The sequence below is a fragment of the Leopardus geoffroyi genome, chromosome E1 (genome assembly GCF_018350155.1).
Source record: "Leopardus geoffroyi isolate Oge1 chromosome E1, O.geoffroyi_Oge1_pat1.0, whole genome shotgun sequence".
NCBI classification, from domain to species: Eukaryota; Metazoa; Chordata; class Mammalia; order Carnivora; family Felidae; genus Leopardus; species Leopardus geoffroyi.
Genome location: NC_059330.1, coordinates 11972603 through 11992734, shown reverse-complemented (window position 1 = coordinate 11992734; position 20132 = coordinate 11972603). Strand labels below are relative to the sequence as shown.

General features: G+C 45.0%; 1 protein-coding gene, 1 long non-coding RNA gene and 1 pseudogene across 2 annotated transcripts; 1 reads left to right on the top strand and 2 right to left on the bottom strand.

Annotated features, from left to right (window-relative positions):
• The first annotated feature begins 1978 nt into the window (after positions 1-1978).
• LOC123604221 lies at positions 1979-3541 on the top strand (annotated as a pseudogene).
• Positions 3542-5301: 1760 nt separating this feature from the next.
• Positions 5302-10235, bottom strand: PLD6 (phospholipase D family member 6). The gene is made up of 2 exons (XM_045487646.1): positions 9707-10235; positions 5302-7219 (listed from the first exon to the last, which is right to left on the bottom strand). Exons 1-2 carry the CDS (start codon positions 10146-10148, stop codon positions 6972-6974), a joined length of 690 nt encoding a protein of 229 aa, XP_045343602.1. The 5' UTR covers positions 10149-10235; the 3' UTR covers positions 5302-6971.
• A 394-nt stretch (positions 10236-10629) lies between these two features.
• Positions 10630-14037, bottom strand: LOC123603134. Its single transcript, XR_006714754.1, has 3 exons — positions 12139-14037; positions 11615-11850; positions 10630-11463 (listed from the first exon to the last, which is right to left on the bottom strand). It is a non-coding gene; the product is annotated as an uncharacterized LOC123603134 (long non-coding RNA).
• Positions 14038-20132: the final 6095 nt, after the last annotated feature.

Sequence of the window (20132 nt, the reverse complement as noted above, 5' to 3'; positions counted from 1 at the left end):
ATTTATCAGCATTTTAAAATCAGGAGATTTCACATAAAAGTCTGTATTGTGGGGCATCTGGGTGGCTCAGTCGATTAAGCATCCAACTTCAGCTCAGGTCCTGATCTCACGGTTTGTGGGTTTGAGCCCCACGTCGGGCTCCACGCTGACAGCGGGGAGCCAGCTTGAGACTCTCTCTCTCTTGACCTTTCTCTGTCCCTCCCCAACTCCCGCTCTCTCTCAAAATAAGTTTAAAAAAAAAAAAACTACCTATGTTCACATACAATGCATAATAAATATTTTATATCATGAATCAAATGAAGGTACATTGGCTCTGCTCTAGAAACCTTCAAGGGAGGCTAAAAGCAGCATAAAAAATACTAAAGAGAGGAAGGAGCTAGAACTATCAATCAAGGAAATAGAACTCTCTCATATCTGCCTCTTTATTATGTTTTTTACAATAAAGTTGTACTTGGTGTTTCAAAGAGAAAATACATCCTATCTCATGACCCAATACACACACACACCATAACCCAAAATTTCACAAAAGAATACACCCTACATTCTGTTAAATTTTTTAAAATTCTAGTTGTGGCCCACTGAATAGAATAGGAAAATAAGAAACTGGATTTTCCCAATATTGCCACACCCTTTAGAATGAAATAGATGAAAGTGTGTGGAAATCCAAACTTTTATTCAGTAAACAGAAAAAAACAAATTCTGACTCTACCTATTGGAAATCAACTTCTGGAGTTCAAAAAACTTAGAAAAAATAGAGTACAGACATACAAAGTAGCATACCTCCAGTGTGCTATTCCAGTTGTTTAAAAAAGTTTCGATAATTTTTTGTTCTTTAAAAAAATTCTAGACATTGGTCCTAATGGTATTCTAATAACTTTAACATTTTTTTAAAGCTGTGTAATTGCAATTGTGAAAATCAGTTGGCACTTAGAAAATCTAACACCCTTTCATGATTAAAGCACTCAGCAAACTAGGAATACAAGTAAGCAAATTCAGTGTGATAAAGAACATTTATAAAAACCCCACGACTTCATACTTAATGGTGAAAAACTGGAAGCTTTCCCCTAAGATCAGCAACAGGACAACGATAGCTCTTCTCACCATATATATTCGACACTGTACTGGAGATTCTAGCCAGGCAAGAAATAGGAAAAACGTCCATGTTGAAAAGGAAGAAGTAAAAACTGTATCTGCAGGTAACATGATCTTGTATATGGGAACCCAAGGGAATCCACTAAAAAAAATCTATTGAAACTGATATGAGGTCTGCAAGTTTGCAGGATACAAGATTCATATACAAAAATGAATTGTATTTAGTAGCAACCTGAAACAAAGCAATTCCATTTGCAATAATATCAAAAAGAATAAAATACTTGGGAATCAACTTTTTTGAAAGAAGTGTAAGACTTAGACACTGAAAACTACAAAAAAAAAAAAAAGTAAGATTTAAACAAATGGAAAGGAATCCCATGTTCACGGGTTGGAAAATGTGATATCGTTAGAACGGCAATACTCTCCAACTTGATCTACACACTCAACACAATCCCAGCTGCTTCTGCAAAAGCTGATCAGCTGATCCTAAGATTCATAAAGACATGTAAAGGGACCCAGGATAGCCAAAACAATGTTGGAAAGAAGAACAAAGTTAAAGGACTTGTTTACCGGGTTTCAAAACTTGACACAAAGCCTAAGTAGTCAAGACAGCGTGTGTACTGGCACAGGGACTGACACAGATCAATGGACCAGAATTAAGAATCCAGAAATAAGCAATTGCATTTAGGTAATCAACTGATTTTTAACAAGAATACCAAAACCATTCAGTGGAGAAAGAATAATCTTTTCAACAAATGGTGCTGAGACAACTAGCTATCCACATATAAAAGAATGAAGTTGGACCCCCTGCCTCTCACCATACACAAAACCTCAAAATGGTTCACAGACCTGACCCAAAAGTGGGCAGACCCAATGGGGGTCAGGGATGAGAATGAAGACACCGGAGAGGGTAGCATGGGCAGCCATGTTGAGGCCTCACCTTTCCATTCCAACCACTGCTTTTCCCACCACCACTGACCCCCGAGGGTCACCTACCTTTTGGTGCAGATAACAAGGCAAGTAGCAATTGGTCGGGAGAAGAATGCCTGCAACAGGTGCTCTGGAGGACTTCAGAAAGTTTTTGAACACGACAGTGTTGAACTGAACTGCAAGATGAAATGAGCTATCTACTTACAACCAGAGGCAGAAACTGGAAAATGCCCTGCACTATACTGGCTGTCTAGTTTAACTTGCACAGGACAAACTTTTATGTGAAAGATCATCAAGCTGCTTCAGAACGTGTCCTTGTCCTCACCGTTCCAGATACCAGCACATGTGGCTGCAATATTAAGGGAGGCGAGGGCTGGGACTTTGGCACTGGTGCTGGGTTTAAGTGGATGCCACTGAAGAGCCTTGGAAAACTACCTACAGAATGCACTCTTATGTAACTGAGGCACTTCCTCAACTCATAAATGCCAGCTTTCCAGTGGGCCCCCAAAGGATGTCTATTTGGGGCCGTTCCACGAGAGGCCACAGAGCTCTGACGTGTGTTGGAAGAATCCTGGAAAATACAAATCTGCATCAGCAGCTCTCCAGTGTGCAACCCAGCGCTCTGTCCTGCAGGCAAAAAAGAAGCCTTTAGCGAATATTTGGGATCAGATACAAAGTAAAGGGAAGGCTTCTGATGCCATCCATCTTGTGGTCCTGTCCAGGTTCTCAGCCTGACACACTAATTGGTCAGGAAAAAGATGGCCAGTTCCTTTCAGATGGACAGTTACTACCTAGTAACTTCACAGCTGTCTGTACAGAAAAGAGAGTCCCTTTTGCTTTTGGATTACAAGTGGGTTATGATCACAGTCACTACTTCATTGCAATCTTTATTGCTGGTCACATCAGGCATCATGCAAAATACCCGAATGCATGAAAAACTTCAGATAAGAGAATTTCCAGGATTGTAATCCTGCTATAAACAGAACTGTAGGGGGAAAGTACTTCAAAACATTGTATTTCATAGTGCTAAAAATGCATCATTCCATAGCTGAATCACTTTCTGAATAAACATATAAGACCTAGAAAAAACGTGGTTCACAGACTGACACAAGAGCTAAGAGAATAATACTCCGAGAAAAAAACACAGAAGCAAATCTTTGCGACCTTGGGTTGGGTGACGGTTTCTCAGCTATGACACCAAAATCCAAACAGAGGTAAAAACAGGTATTTCTAACACGCAAATGCCAACAGTACCCAAGAAAGTGAAAAAAGACCATCCAGAGAATGGGAGAAATTATTTGCAAATCATATTTCTGATAAGGGACTGGAGTCCAAAATATAAAAAGAACTCTTACAATCCTTATAATTCATATGAAGTTATAGGTCATAACTTATAACTCTTATAATTCATCAATAAAAAGGCAACCCAATATTTTAAAAATGGGCAAAGGACTTGAACAGACATTTCCCCAAAGACAATATACAAACGACAGGGACATGAAGAGATGTTCATCCTCATTAGTCATCAAGAAAAGGCAAGTCAAAACCACGATGAGACACCACCTCACACCCAGTGAGCTGGCTATAATTTTAAGTCAGTAATAATTTTTTGTTGGCAAGGTTGTGGAGAAGAAGAAACCCTCCTACACTGCTGGTTGGAATGGACAAGTCTGATAGTTTCTCAGACAAGAGTTCTTGGACCCCAAAAATCTACTCCTAGCTATGTACTTGAGAAGTGAAAACATGTCGGCATGAACACTTACATGTGAAATGTTTACAGCATCGTTATTTGTAATGGTGGAAACCAAAATGTCCATCAAACGATGAATGGGTTTTTTTTTAATGTCGTATATCCACGTGACAGAATATTCTATCACTCAACTACAGAAAGAAGTGAAATACTGACACGCACGTGCTACAACAGGGACAGCCTCAAAAACATTATGCTGAATGAAAGAAGGCACATACAAAATGCCACATACTGTAGGATTCCATTTATAGGAAAATCCAGAGATAGGAAGGAGACAGTGGTCGCCAAGGGCTGGGAGGGGGCAGAGAACGGAGAGTGCTGCTCTTGGGACATGGTTTCTTTCTGGGCTGAAGAATACGCTCTGGGATCCGAGAGTGGTGATGGCCGCACACCTCTGTTATGTACTAAAAACCACTGAATTGCATTCTTCAAAAGGGTGAATCTTTTCATGTATGATTCATATATGAATCTCCATGAAGTGTTTTTTTTAAGTAATCAGCTGTTTTAAAAACAATTCAAAAGAACCAAAACATGCTTTAAAATATAAGACAGCTGTAGGCCACCGGGTTGGCTCAGTCGGTTAAGCATCCGACTCTTGATTTTGGCTCAGGTCACAATCTCGCAGTTGGTGAGTTCAGGCCCCAATTCGTGCTCCACATTGTCAGCCTGCTTGGGATTCTCTCTCTCCCTCTCTGCCCCTCCCCCACTCACTGTCTCTCTCAAAATAAATAAACTTTACACACACACACACACACACACACACACAATATTGTTGGGGCACCTGGGTGGCTCACTTGGTTAAGTGTCCAACTCTTGGTTTCAGCTCAGGTCATGATCTCACAACTTCGCAGCTTCTGCCTCGCACTGTGTCTGTCTCTCTCCCAATAAATTAAAAAGACACGATGTCGTTGTATTGGTTCCTTCAAACCTTCCTGGTGTACTTCACAGCTGTGGGCACTGTGGAGGCCAATTCCCACTCCAACGGTGTTTTCTAATCATAAGGGTTGCAGGAGGAAGTGTTGTCTTACCACAGTTCTTTTCAGAAAACCTGAATCTTGTGAGATTTGATTTCCTACTGCTAAGATAATGAAGATAACAATATAAACAAAGCCATTAAATAAAAAATCTTACGAGATCATTTAAGAATCCTGAAAATATCCAGACAGCTCGGCTAGGTCACCTTATGCGCGCATGGTTACTAACATACGTCTGAGCACCAGCCTGCTTCTGGAAGAAGGGGATGCAAGCCACGGCAAAGACCCAGATACCAATGGGAGTGAGCTGCACGCAAGCCAACCTTCACAGGTTGGAGGAAAATGCTGGAAATCCTGCCACGGCGGCATGGACATCTTGGAGAACACTTCAGAAGGTCCCCCAAGGAACACTGAGGTCTTACTCCTGCCTGGGGCTCCTATCTTGACCAGCAGTCTCTAAACAGCCATATGTCATCCACTGCTGCAAAATGGTATTTGTTTCATTAACAGCACTCACGATTTGGATCTGCAAAAGGCAAAGACACACTACTAACATTCCAGAGTAAGAACGCCTTTATTCAAACATGCAGACGTGCAGGACGATGCGGCTTCAGCATCCAGGACACAGACACATCCTACAACTCCTCCTGTTTTCTCTCCAGAACACAGGCTGCGGGAGTGCATAAGCAACTTGGGGAAAAAAAACACATTCAGTCCAAAACCATTTCCTGTGAGCTCCAATCCATGTATTATACTCGTTAGCTTCAATTAAATCAGGAAAATTAACTTTGCATTTACTTGCCTAACACAGTAAGTCAAAGATAACTTTAAACAGGGAAAAACATGCAACGATGAGTGGTCTCTCCAGGTGGCTCCATGAGTATGATGGGGAAAGTGAAATGCGCCCAACAGACGTCAGGACGATTACATACAGAAATAGGACAAGATGGCCAAATCGCTATTCAGGTGTCATGTGAACAATCTCTCTATAAAGATACACGTTAATGAAAAAATAACATTTCACAAATGTACGTAAGATAGCTATTCTAATTAACGGTGAAAGCAAATCCCTGAGCTGAGAATAAAAACAGATCTGTGAGATGCCACAGCCTGAAAAGAGGCCCTCTTCTAGTTTATTCCTCCAGATGGTCAGGTAACCCATGATTGATTACGCTGAGCCAAAAATGCCAATTAGCCAAGTTCACAGGTGGTACAGTGAAGGTCACTTCTAAGAGCACAAAATTACCTTGAATGCAAGCATGCTAACAATTAAAGGCTTAACACACAGAAACAGAAGCAGCCTCTGGCCACTTCCAGTCCTTGCTGATAGACGGAGCAACTCACCACGATGAAAACAGAAGGGAAGCTGTGGAAGACGAACATTCTCCTGGGTACTTGTGGGGTTCTTTTTTTCTCCTGTGTATTTATTTTAAAGGGTCACCATGCAAGGCACCCCGGCTAGGACAATGACCTGCCTGCTGTGGTGGCAACCAATGCTTGCAGGGGGGCCCGGAAGGCGGCTCCCCACTCCTGCCGTGCCCAGCACCCCCCTCTCCTGCCCTTTTTCCTGACTTCTCTCCTTAACATCTTCGGACTCAAACCTGCCCATAAGCACCCACGAGCCGGTGACAGCAGAAATGGAGAGACTGCCGACCTCTGGCCCATCCCAGGGGGTTAGCTGTGCTGGAAGGGTTGGGCCAGGCCAACAGGAAAGGAGGAGACAGTGTGGGAGACAGTGCCAGGGGAGCGGATGCCATAGCAAGAGATTCTCTAGAGTCAGGAAGAGGAATCAGCCTTTACATCCTGAAAGAGGTATCTTGCCTTTTCTGTACAGCAGGAGAAACCCGGCCCAAGGCAGGAGGCGCGTTCCAGAATGCCCATTCCTGAAAAGCTGTCGCCGAACGTACTGGTGGGAAGCGAGCTGACCTGAAACAAGAGACTCGGGTTGCAGGGATTCCCCTTCCTCCTTAACCCCACTCTGCACTTCACTTTAGTGTTTTAATGAACGAGAACGGAGTCTGAATGTGTTTTTTCCTCACATTGAGATTTCTCTCACGTAGACTGCACAGTGTGACACGGAACCCGGCAGCCGCTCTGGGCGGGCACAGGCCCGTCCTGAGTCCCATCCTTTTAGATATGGTGTGGTTTCGACTATGGAGACAAAAGTTCTGTAACACCGAACACCGTTCTCGCCTTGAACTCTGAAGACAGAGGAGAGCACAGCTTCAGTGATTCCTCTTCTTTTGTGGGAAAAAGCTATACTTTGTAGGATTAAACTCTTCCCAGATACGCTCAAATTCTTCCAGAAAAAGCCTCACGTACTCCTCATCCTCCATAATCAAAACATTTTCTCTATTGTTCTGAATGGCTTGAGTGGTCCAGTTGAGGGAGCCCGTGATCAGCACCTTCTTGTCCACTATGGCAAACTTGTGATGCATGTAGCCCAGGTCCTGATCGTGTCGCACCTGGATGCCTGCAAAAAGGGCAAGTCAGACTTCTCCACCGCCTCTTCCAACGCTTTCGTTCAGACACCGGAGCCCCTCCTCAAGTGCAGACCGTTTCCCAGCAGCTGCTGCTCTAGTTCTGACTTGGTAGGGGAGACGGGAAGCTCGTCACCCTTGGGCAGGAGGCGGTGGCCGAGCCAGATGGTGACCAGCCGCCGCCAGCGCACAGGAGGGAAGGCCGAGGGAACGGGGAGCCTGGTGGCCCAGGACCGGGGGGCAGTGGGGACAGCCGGTCCCGAGGGGCGGGACGGCAACACTCACACAACTTGCCTTCTGGCGCCAACAGGCAGCCCTGGAACCTGGGTGAGGTCTGCCCGCCCGCACTTCTCAAGGACGCAACAACCAGCACAATCCCGGGTTACTGGTTCTGGGAGGGCCCATCATGGACCCTGCCAGAGGGGTCAGGGCAACAATCGTTCGCCAGGCTTTCCTTGCCTTCACGCTCTCACTGGGCCCACCCCTGGAACTGGGGCACCCCTGCCAACGCCACGCACGCCAGCACCACACCCCACTGCATAAGGGGAGGATGGGCCTCAAGCAGGAAGACTGCAGGAGAAGCCAGGCCCTGGGTGCTTCGGGTGAGGGTATTAAGTGTCACCCCAAAGCCAGCCGGCTGGGGCCCCTAACTCCCAGCGTGCCCTGGGCCTTTCCACCAAAGCAGAAAGAGTTCTAACTGCTACAAAACCGAATTCTCCCTCGCTTTGCCTCCTTCACTCGCCACGGAGCCTGTAATCCTTGCCTTTTGTTTTCCTGTTTGTCTCTCTCCTACCATTTTCAAACTCCCCTCGGGCAGGACCCGTCTGTCCATCCTCCTCTGCCTCAACCCTGGAATAATGCCTACCTCCTGGGTTATCTGCTTAGTGGACGAGAACATAAGAAATGTGTGATTTAAGAGAACAGTTTAAAATAGGCTGCTTTGCAACAGAGTCACCAGACTTCACAAATAAAAATACAGGATGTCCAAAGTAAGATGTGATTTCAGATAAACAACAAATACTTTTTTTATTTAAAAAAAAAAAAGGGTTTTTTTTTAACGTTTCGAGAGACAGTGCAAGCAGGGGCAGGGGAGGGACAGAGAGAGAGGGAGACACAGAATCCAAAGCAGGCTCCAGGCTCTGAGCTGTCAGCACAGTGCTGGACATGAGGCTCGAACTCACGAACCGTGAGATCATGACCTGGGCCGGAGTCAGACGCTTAACCGACTGAGCCACCCAGGTGCCCCTACAGATAGTTTTTTAAAGTAAGTGTGTCCCATGCAATATTTGGGACATACACTAAAAAGCATTCGTTGCTTATCTGAACTTCAAATTTACCTGGACATCCTGTATTTTGCCAGCAACCCTGCCTTGTAACCTTCCTATCCCAGGGGACCCGAACACCGCTTCTCTAACCAACCCGCCAGCAACTCCTGTTAGCTCTACCTTCAGAACAGATCTTAAGTCCCACATGCAAAACACACTGTTATACTGAGGCTGAGGAGGAAATACAAACCTCACGGGTAAGCCCAGAATCTGAATTTAGACCCTTTGCAAAATTATTCATACTTCCCGCTTCAACCGTCCCCATCCCAGTGCAAGAGAAAGGCCAGCCAGAGGTATCCGTCTTACCTGTCCTCCTGCAGCCGGAGAAACAAATTAACTGCTCACCATCTAAACATTTTAGCTCCACGTTTTTTAGTATATCATTTTTATTCATTTCAAAAGCCCCAGCATAAAATTCACTAGTGGATTTAAGGTGAAATGACTTTTCCTCCTTTAGCCCCTCAGTCCCGAAGCCCCACCTTCACCATCTTGGCACACCCGCTCCTATGCACACGGTCACTGACAGTCCGCTAGCGGCGAGCCTTGCAGGTTTGTTTTTACAGTTCGCCCTTGATTTCCTGAGTGCTGCCTGGCTAAGCCATTGTCATTTCAGTCTGCAACGTCAAAAACTCAGCTGGTGGGGCTACATCCCCTGCCTCTACCCGGTACAGGCTTTCCCCACAGCCCCCCAAGGCCAACGCCAGTCATCAGAAACTGGGAATCACAGGAGCTACGTCCGCTTTCCCCGGTGTCGCTGGGCAGGCCTCCAGCCTCTGAGAATCCCCCAGATCTTCTCCACTAGCTGGGAACACACAGCCTGCTCACTCCTCCGGGCTCACACTCAGGTATCCAGCGTTAACACCTCCCTGCACAGAAGTGCACCCACTGGGTGAAGGCAGGTGCTCTTTACAGACGGCCCTGGAGTCTCTCCAGGCTAAAACCATCCTGACCTCACAAGGCCACCAGGGGACATATATGGGGTCTCACCTATACTCAGACCCCCCACCAAGTTTCTGCTTTTGACATTCTACCCCACTGCCTAAAGCCCCCGGGGTCACATCATTCGCCAGGCTGGGGGCCTGATGACCCTCCCCAGAGGTTCTCCACGGACCTGAGTCCCAAGCCGGGACTCCCAGCCTCTCTGGCGCGGCCTACCTGCCTTGCGGAGCAGGCCGATCTGTGAACCGTTGAGGGCCATGTAGTCGCAGTCGGTGATGACCCGGACGCGCACCCCGCGCTGGTGAAGCAGCTGCACGGCGCGCCCCAATTGCGGGCTGGAGAAGGCAAAGAGGCAGAGCTCGAGGCTGGCGCGGGCGGCCAACAGGGCGCTCAGCAGGCGGCTGAGCGAGCTCTCGCCGTGGGGCAGGCTGCACGGGCAGCCCGCTGGCGGCCCCGACGGCCCCTCGCTCGGGGCCTGCAGCAGAGCCTCGGTGCAGGTCACCTGCGATGGGAAGAAGAGCACCTCGCGCCGCAGAGGACTCCGCCACCCTCGCCGTCGCCAGGCCCGCAGCCAGCGCAGCACGGAGGGCAGCGCCTCCAGAGCCAGCGCGAGACCCATGGTCGCCACAGCCGCCACCCGCCAACGTAACCGCTCCATACCGCCTCGACCTGCCCCGCCGCCCACGGCGCCTGCGCGCGCGCCCCCGGCCACGTGCGCCCGCACCTCCCCACCCACTGCGCCTGCGCATCTCTAGCCACGTGCACTCAGCGCCCCCTCCCCCCCCCCCCACTGCCCATCACGCCTGCGCCGCGGCCGGCCACGTGCGCCCGACCCCCTCCCCCATACACACCACCCACTACGCCTGCGCGCCCCGGCCCTGTACAGCCACCCCCGGCCAACCGCGCCTGCGCAACCCCAGGCACGTGCGACCGCCCTCCAGCTACGGCCCACTGTGCCTGTGCACCCGCAGACCCCGTGCGCCCCACCCCCCGTGCCCCCCTCCCACAGGTCCCACCACGCCTGCGCACGCGCAGCCTGGCTGCACACCGCCTCTCTGGGCTTATTCGCGGCCCCACCGCGTCTGCGCGCGCTCTGCCCAAGTGCACCGGGCCGCGCCCGCCTAGCCCTGTGGAAATGCGTGAGCCCCGCAGGCGCCCCGATACCACCCGCTCCGCTCCCCGCAGAGCCTGCAACAATCCAGGTCCTCCTCCCTTTGAGGGGCAGTAGAGCAGCCGTGACCGCTCAGTTCAAACCTTTCCTTTTGCTTTAGGGGCGCGGCTAGGCAGGGCTGGGAGAAGGGTCTGGAAACACACTGAGAGTGTCAAATAAGGAATGCTTAAGCTGGTGGCAGGGTTTGAACCCAAAGTGTCAGAGACAGTGGTGTGATGGGGATGGCCCCAAAGCCAGTCTTAAGCCCCTTGTGTTTCTACAGACTTTCCCAATATAAACTTGTTATTTGGAGATGCCTGTTCGTTCTGCTTTAAGCATAAGCACGGTGAAAACGTAAGAAGGCCGCGGTCCTGTCTTAGCAAGCACTGGACCCACTGTATCACTTAGGAGGGGCTGTTACTTTCACAGGGAGAGAAAAGAGAGAAGGGTTAAGTTTTCTTTTTTCTATTTTTTCGTTCTTGAATCCTGGTCAGGAATTTCCACGGTTAATTTGAAGTCTGTCTATGGTCTTTGAAAGGAAATAAGTCCACAGTCTCCTCCTTGTAACCAGCTGATGGTCTTCATGACTTCCATCCATTAAAAAACAGACTCCCCAGATGGGGGGAAAGGAACTGATCTAAGTAACTTTGGGAAACCACGTTTTAACTGGAAACCACAAGGCTAAACACAACAGCAGCTGCCCGTCAACACTGTACTCTGGGTGATACCTTTATTTCCCAAGGCGGGGAACTGCATACACGCGCACTGGGGTCGAGTGCATTAGTCGTTGGTTGGCGGATAGTGGGAGCGGATAGGGTTCTCTCTGTTGGATGGGGTAAGAGATAAGCACCGGAGAAGGCTTGAATGATCCCTCTGGTACTGGATTGGGGTCAGAGACACCACAGTGAACTCATGGTTAGCTTAGTATTTATAGTAAAATACGTACTATGTCAGTTTTGACATACCTCACATACCTCATTCCCCCAAGAGGCCCAGAAGCAGTGACACCCCAGCAATAACGAGCATGCTAGGTCCCAGATCTTAGTTTCCAAACACCATTCTCCTTGAAGAAATAACAGATTCTGGGGGTTGGGCACGGAGACTGTAGATGTATTTTCGGCATCTTGTAGTACCAGAAATTGAGCATGTGGACATGGCAGCAGGAACAAAAGACACCGGAGTAGCCTAAAAGAGACTCCAGCGGCCAAAACTGGAGCACATGGAGAAACAAAATAAATATTTGCAATAGTTTTTATAACCCAAGTGCGAGATAAATATACATGACTCTATACTGCTATAAATAAATGACTGAATAAAGAAACGAGAGAAGATACATGTCTTCCTTACAGAAGAATTCCAAATAATATATGTAGCTTCTCCTTGCTACAGGAGGGAGAACTAAATCTCTCTGCCCCTTTGAAAGTGGGGAGAAACCTTGTAAACACCACCTTAACCAAGTGATAGTGACCATCACCAGAGATGTGTGAATGTTACATACCCCGGATATGATGAGAAGGGCACCTCACTTCTGCGGTGGTTGTTCCCAAAGCTCATACACCCAGTTCTATCACGAGGAGGAAACGTCAGAAATCCAGATGGAAGGACTTGCTATTCCATTCCACAGGATAACTGGCCAGTATTTTTCCAGACTTCCAAGGTCATGAAGAGAAGGGAACCGCTTAGAAATTGTAACAGACCAGAAGAGACCAGGGAGACTGGACAACTAGATGCAATGTGGTGCCCTGAAACAGAAAGATAGTGTAACTGGGAAAAGGGCTGAAATGTGAAAAAGTCTGGAGCTTAATTAATAGTCACGTATCAGTGTCAGTTTTTTCACTTTGACAAATGCATGATAGGGATGTAAGATGCTAATAATAACGGAAACTAAACTGTCTGTGCTATCTTTGAAACGTCAGTAAATCTAAAATTATTCCAAATTAAAACTTATTTTAAATGTTGAACGTTTACCTTCCGTATGACCCAGCTATACCGCTCCTAAATATAACCCAAGAGCAATGAAAGCACACGTCTATGTGTGTGCACAAAGACTTGTACACAAATGTCTGCAGATTTATTTGTAATAACCCAAACCTGGACATAATACAAACATCCATCAACAGATAAATAGCCGAACCCTCGCCTGTCCATACGATGGAATACTATTTCACAATAAGAAGAAACAAACTGCTGATATATATGGATAAATTATGCTGAGTGAAAAAAGATAGACAAAAGAAAGTATATTCTGTGTGGTTGCACCAACATGCAATTCTAGGAAATGCAAACTAGAGTGAAAGTAAATCAGTGGTTGCCTAGAGATGTGGGAAGGGAAGAAAGAGTATAAAGAAACATACAATGAGATGTTCACTATCTTGATGGCGTTAATGTGCATACGCATATGTCAAAACCTGTCAGGGTGTATGGTTTAAATGAGTATAAATTATTGTATGTCAGCCATACTTCTTAAAAGTGCCTTTTTAAATTTACAAATAGAGCCCCACAGTGTGATTCTAGGTCCCCTACGTCACAGCTGCGTGACCTAGGGCGAATTGCTTCATTCTTTGAGACTCACTTTCTTCACCTGAAAAGATAGTAAAGAATGAGAAGAAGGTGAGCACAGTCCTATATAAAGAGGTAGTCGATTCCTCTCTGTAAAAACAACCAACCAACCAACCAACCAACCAACCAAATATGCGCGTGCATGCGTGTGCGTGTGTATTAGGGAAAATGGTCAATAACAACTGCTTCAGGGTGCTGGAAATCCACCAAAGGCAGACAATAAAATGAGAGGCATCATTTTTTTTAAAACTGCTGGAGGCTGCTCCCAGCCGTTCACCCTCCCAGCTCAATTGGCAAAAATGGTGGCCTTACCAATGTGGGACCGGCTGCAAAACCCTAAAATCTAGGTTTTTACTTTTGCTGGCTAAAAGTGGTTCGTTCAGTTGGGAAATGAATGACAAACACCTGCAGCCTTACCAACCCAAGCTTCTGGTCCAAGGTGGGGTAAGACCAGCCAGAAAATAGGACAGAAAGGGCCCCAAAGTGAGAAAACCATAGAAAAGCTGACCTACACTCTCCACACATCCTTGGTGAACTGGGGAGCTATGCATGAATGGGAGAGACCCAGGAGAGGCCAGGGAAGAGCGAAAGCCAATGGAGGCTTGAAAGGGTTCCCAACCCACAAACACATCGATCAGCAGAGGACAGGATTCTCACAGGCTTAAAATATTTGGGTACAACCTCTGCCTAAAAACATTGGCTGACTACTACATTAGGAAGACACAGCAGTGACCTCTAGACATAAATAAAAATAAGGATTTAAAAAAACATTGGGACACCTGGGTGGCTCAGTAGGTTAAGCGTCCGACTTCGGCTCAGGTCATGATCTCGAAGTCCATGAGTTCGAGCCCCGCGTCGGGCTCTGTGCTGACAGCTCAGAGCCTGGAGCCTGCTTCATGTTCTGTGTCTCCCTCTCTCTCTCTCTCTCTCTCTGCCCCTCCCCTGCCTATGCTGTCTCTCTCTGTCTCTCAAAAATAAATATTAAAAAAAAAAAAAACAACAACAAACTGAGCAGACACACTAGCGTCACACTACAGAGGGAGAGATTCTACAGTTTAAGTCCAGGCACGTTTCCAAAGAAAAACAACCTTAGAAAAATGTAATAGAATGTAATAGAATTGCTATACTATATTATCTAAAATGTCAGTTTTCAACGAAAACATAATAGACATGCAAAGCAGCAGGAAAGTGTGACCAACATACAGGGAAAACAGCAGCCAATAGAAATTGACTTTGAGTGGACCCAGATGTTGGAATTAGTAGAAAAACACTTCAAAGCAATTCTTACAGAAATGTTCAAAGAATTAAAGGAAAATATAATGATAATGAGTCCACAGATACTCCTTAGAGAAACACAAATTATTTTTTAAAGTCTATGCAAGGGTTGTCTGGGTGGCTCAGTCGGTTGAGCGTCCGACTTCAGCTCAGGTCATGGTCTCATGACTCGTGAGTTCAAGCCCTGTTTCGGGCTCTGTGCTGACAGCTCAGAGCCTAGATCCTGTTTCAGACTCTGTGTCTTCCTCTCTCTCTCTGACCCTCCCCCGTTCATGCTCTGTCTCTCTCTGTCTCAAAAATAAATACACATTAAAATAAATAAAGTCTATGCAAACTGTCAATTAGGGTCAATTGTAACTGCCCACTGTGGTTGGAATATTAATAATGGGAAAGGCTATGCATGTGTTGGGGCAGAGGGTATATGGGAAATCTCTGTACCTTTCCCTCAATTTTGCTGTGAACCTAAAACTGTTCTTATGAAAAGAAGTCATTTACATCATGCACAAAAATAAACTCAAAATGAATTTTTAAAATTTTATTTTTAAGTAATCTCTACACCCAACATGGGGCTTGAACTCACAACCCTGAGTCAAGAGTTGCATGCTCTTCTGAATGAGCCAGCCACGCACCCATAAACTCAAAATATATTAAAAACCTAAATGTGAGGGTTACCTGGGTGGCTCAGTCAGTTAAGTGTCCAACTCTTGGTTTTGGCTCAGGTCGTGATCTCATGGTTTCATGAGTTCAAGCCCCATGTCAGGCTCTGCAGTGTGGAGCTTGCTTGGGATTCTCTCTCTCCCTGTCTCTCTGCCTCATCTGCTCATGTTCTGTGTCTCTCAAAATAAATTTAAAAAATTAAAACAAAAATAAAGATGCATATTGTAATCCCTGGAGCACCCCCCCCCCCCACACACACACACACACAACTTAAAAAACTAGGTTTACAAATCCAAAATTAAAATTATGTTCTAAAACATAGTCATTCAATAAAAAATAAACACGTTAAAAATAGGAACAAAAAGACATGAGACACATTATAAATATAATATGCCACTGAATTCTACTCTTAAAAATAGTTTAAATGGAAAATTCTAGGTTATATATATTACCACAATATAAACATTTTTAAGTCTTAAATGTTTTCTATATGTCATATAGAAACATATAAATATATAGAAAATGGACATAAGAGGGGCGCCTGGGTGGCGCAGTCGGTTAAGCGTCCGATTTCAGCCAGGTCATGATCTCGCGGTCCGTGAGTTCGAGCCCCGCGTCGGGCTCTGGGCTGATGGCTCAGAGCCTGGAGCCTGTTTCCGATTCTGTGTCTCCCTCTCTCTCTGCCCCTCCCCCGTTCATGCTCTGTCTCTCTCTGTCCCAAAAATAAATAAACGTTGAAAAAAAAAAATTAAAAAAAAAAAAAAAAAAGAAAATGGACATAAGAGATACAGAAAATAGCAAAATGGGGGCTCCTGGGTGGCTCAGTCAGTTGAGTGACTCTTGATTTTGGCTCAGGTCATGATCCCAGGGTCGTGGGATTGAGTCCCGAGTCGGGCTCCGTGCTGAACACTGAACCAGCTTAATATTCTCCCTCCCTCCCTCTGCTCCTCTTCCCCACTCACTCACTGTCTCTAAAATTAAATAAAAGTAGCAAAATGGCACATGTAAATCTAACCACACCAATGATTACATTAAATTCAGGTAGACTGAGAGCTCCAAATAAAAAAACAGAGATTGTCAGACAGGCTAAAAAGGCAGGATCAAATATATGCTGCCTATAAGAGAGACACTGTAGATTCAAAGACACAAGTGGTTTGAAAATAAGATGGAAAAAGATACACCACGCAAACGGCAACCATAAGAGAGGTGGACTTGCCATATCGATATCAGATAAAATAGGCTTTAAGACAAAAAAATAATATTCAAAGTAAAAAATTATGTTACTAACTTTGGCAGGACTTAAAAAAAGGTGTTAAATACCACTAGTATTTAATGGGACATTCTTAAGAATTACAAATGGAGGAACGCCTGGGTGGTTCAGTCCATTAAGCGTCCAACCCTTGATTTCGGCTCAAGTCATGATCTCACGGTTCAAGAGATGGACCCCCTGTCCGGCTCTGCCCTGCTTCGGATTCTCTCTCTCCCTCTGTCTCTCTGCACCACCCTCCCTTGTGCATGGTCTCTCAAAATGAACACATAAACATTAAAGAAAAAGAATTTCAAATGGAGGAATTTAGGAAAGATGCTTAAGTCATTGCCCAACACTCTGAACAAATGCTCCAGATGGTCTGTTCTTGGAAAAGTGTAAGTATTGCAACCCTTCAAGCACAAAGGGAAAGCTCAAGACCCAGAATGTTTTCTCTCTCCCAGTTAGTGCAAAAAAGCCACAAAAGCACAAAACCAGACTCAGTCCCCAAGGCAGGAGTCGAACTAGGTCAGTACAGATTCATCTGCCCACCATGTCTTCTGCACCCTCACCTCTGATGGCCATCAGTCTTCAAGAGCTGCACATTCTCAGGTGAAAAAGGCCACAACTGCCCATAGAAACCAATCAATATATGGCCCTACCTGCCCATTCTTGTCAATAAAAGCTTCATTGTATGTTGGAAATTTAGATCACACATTCCCATAAAACGAAACCTGACACTTACATTGGGTTCTACCCACCGAGGGAAGTCAGTCAGTAGCCTGGCAGACAACTGGCAAAATCCTCTTTAGAACATGAGAGCAAGGTTTCCAGAGAATGTCATTCCCCAGAAAAAGAGAAACATCTGTACCCAAAGATAAGGGGCACAGTGGGAAGTCATCTTTCCCCCCCACACTTACCCTTTACCCATGTGGGCCTGGAGTTCCCTCCCAGTCTGAGAAGATGACCAAGACCTACAGCTGCCAGTTTAAGGGTTCCAGGTCACCTGGGTACGCTTCCCACCATCTTCCTTTCAAACGGATTTGTCTTTAAATATTTTTAATGGACGAACTATTCCCCAAAGTTGAACAAAATGTTAAGCACACACCTGTAGACATTCAAGAGATGTCTTTGGAATAAATGAGAGTTACCTCGTCTCCATGATCAACTCCAAACACTAACTTTGAGAAGACCATCCAAAATCACTAAAGCAGCTTAAACTTCCATACCACAGAGAATTGGCCACTCACTGGTGTCATTGGTTTTCTTTTTTAATTGTGTTAAAATGCACATAACATAAAATTTACCATCTCAACTATTTTTATGTGTACGGTTCAGTGGTATTAAAGATATTCACACTGATGGAGCACGTCCTGGCTCAGTTGATAGAGCATGCGACTCTTGATCTTGGGTTTTGAGTTTGAACCCCATGTTGTATGTAGAGATTACTTAAAAATAAAATCTTAAGGGGCGCCTGGGTGGCTCAGTTGGTTAAGCACCCAACTCTTGGTTTTGGCTCAGGTCATGATCGCATGGTTCGTGAGTTTGAGCCCTGTGTGGGGCGCTGTGCTGACAGCATGGAACCTGCTGGGATTCTCTCTCTCCCCCACCCCCCCTCTGCCACTCCCTCTCTCCTCTCTGCCTCTCTGCCACCCCTGGCAACCATCATTCTACTTTCTGTCTCTATGATTTTGACTACTCTAAGTATGATCTATAATTGGAATCGGAGTGTCTTTTTGTGATTTATTTATTGCATTTAGCATAATGTCCTTAAGGTTCATCCATGTTGTAGCATATTACAGGATTTTCTTCCTTTTTAAGGCCGAATAATATTCCATTGTATGGATATGCTGCATTTTGCTTATCCATTCATCAGTCGATGGACAGTTCAACTGCTTCCATGTTTCAGCTGTTACAAATAATGCTGCTATGAAGATGGGTCACAAATATCTCTTCAACACCCTGCTTTCCAATCTTTTGGGTATATACCCATAAGTGGAATTGCTGGGTCATATGGTAATTCTATTTTTAATTTTTTGAGGAATCTCCATACTGTTTTCTACAGTGGCTGAGCCATTTTATATTCCCTCCAACAATGCTCAAGTGTTCCAATTTTCCCACACCCTCACCAACACTTGTTTCCTGTCCCCACCACTCCCTCTCCCCCCCCCCCCCCAGAGTAACCACCTTCATATATCTTCTTCAGTAGAATGCCTATCCAAGTCGTTTGCCCATTTTCTGAATTGGGTTGTTTCATTGTTAAATTTTAGGAGTTCTCTATATATTCTGGATATTAATCCCTTAGTATGATTTGCAAGTATTTTCTCCCATTCTGTGGCTTGCCTTTTTACTCTGTGGATAGTGTCTTTTGATGTAGAAAAGTTTTAAATTCTTATGAAGCCAATTTGTCTATTTTTTTCTTTTGTTACCTGTACCTTTGGTGTCATATCCAAGAAATCACTGCCAAATTCAAAATCAAGAAGCTTTTGCCCTGTGTTTTCTTCTAAGAGTTTTGCCATCTTAACTCTTACATGTAGGTCCTGGTTTCATTTTGAGTTACTTTTTGAGGGTTAATTTCTACATATGGTGTTAGGTAAGGGCCTAATTTTGTTCTTTTGCATGTGGACAGTTTCCCCAGAACCATTTGTTGAATAGACCGTGCTTTCCCCCATTGAATGGTCTTGGCACACTTGTCAAAAATGATTTGTTCATATTTGTGAGGATTTTTTTTCTGGGCTCTCTATTCTATTCCACTGGTCTATATGTCTGTCTTCATGCCAATACCACACTTTTTATTATGTATCTTCAAAGTAAGTTTTGAAATCAGAAAGTGTGAGTCCTCCAGATCTGTTCATTTTCAGGATTGTTTAGGCCGTTTGGATGAGGTTCCATATGAATTTTTTGATGAGTTTTCCTATTTTTGCAAAAGATTATTTTTTGGGATTTTGATATTGGATTGCATTGGATCTGCAGATCGCTTTGGACAATATTGACATTTTAACAATATTAAGTCTTCCAATCTGTGAACATAGGATGTGTTTCCATTTATTATTATTTCTTTACTTTTTTTTTTTTTAATTTATTTTTGAAAGAGAGAGAGCGTGAGCTAGTGGGGGGAGGTGGCAGAGAGGGAGACACAGAATCCGAAGCCGGCTCCAGGTTCTCAGCTGTTAGCACAGAGCCCGACGAAGGGCTCGAACTCATGAACAGGGAGATCATGACCTGAGCAGAAGTCAGAAGCTCAACCGACTGAACCACTCAGGCATCCCTCTATTTATTTATGTCTTCTTTAATTTCTTTCAGCAATTGTTTTTTTCCCCCCAATTGTTTTGTAGTTTTCATTGTACAAGTTGTCACCTCCTTGGTTAATTCTTATTTTATTCTTTTTGATGTTATAAGTGAAATTGTTTTATAATAATCATTTTCAGATTGTTCATCATGTATAGAAATGCAACTGTTTTCTTTGTGTTGATTTTGTATTGTACAACTTTGCTGAATTCCTGTATTAGATCTAATGTTTTTTGTGTGGTGTCTTTAGGGTTTTCTATATATAAGGAGCATCTCATCTGCAAACAAATAATTTTACTACTTCCATTCCAATTTAGATGCCTTTTCTTTTTCTTGTTTAATTGCTCTGGCTAAAACTTCCAGTCCTGTGTTGAATAGAAGTGATGAAAGTAGCCAACCTTACCTTGGTCCTGATCTTCGAGGAAAACCTTTGTCTTTCACAACTGAGTACTATGTTTGCCACAGGT

What these genes read in the sequence shown, in the direction of transcription:
- PLD6 (XM_045487646.1), bottom strand. Translation starts at nt 10,148, where the DNA reads ATGGAGCGGTTACGTTGGCGGGTGGCGGCTGTGGCGACCATGGGTCTC. An exon ending in CGGCCTGCTCCGCAAGGCAG is followed by an intron (nt 7,220 to 9,706) that starts GTAGGCCGCGCC and finishes CCCTTTTTGCAG; the next exon opens with GCATCCAGGTGCGACACGAT.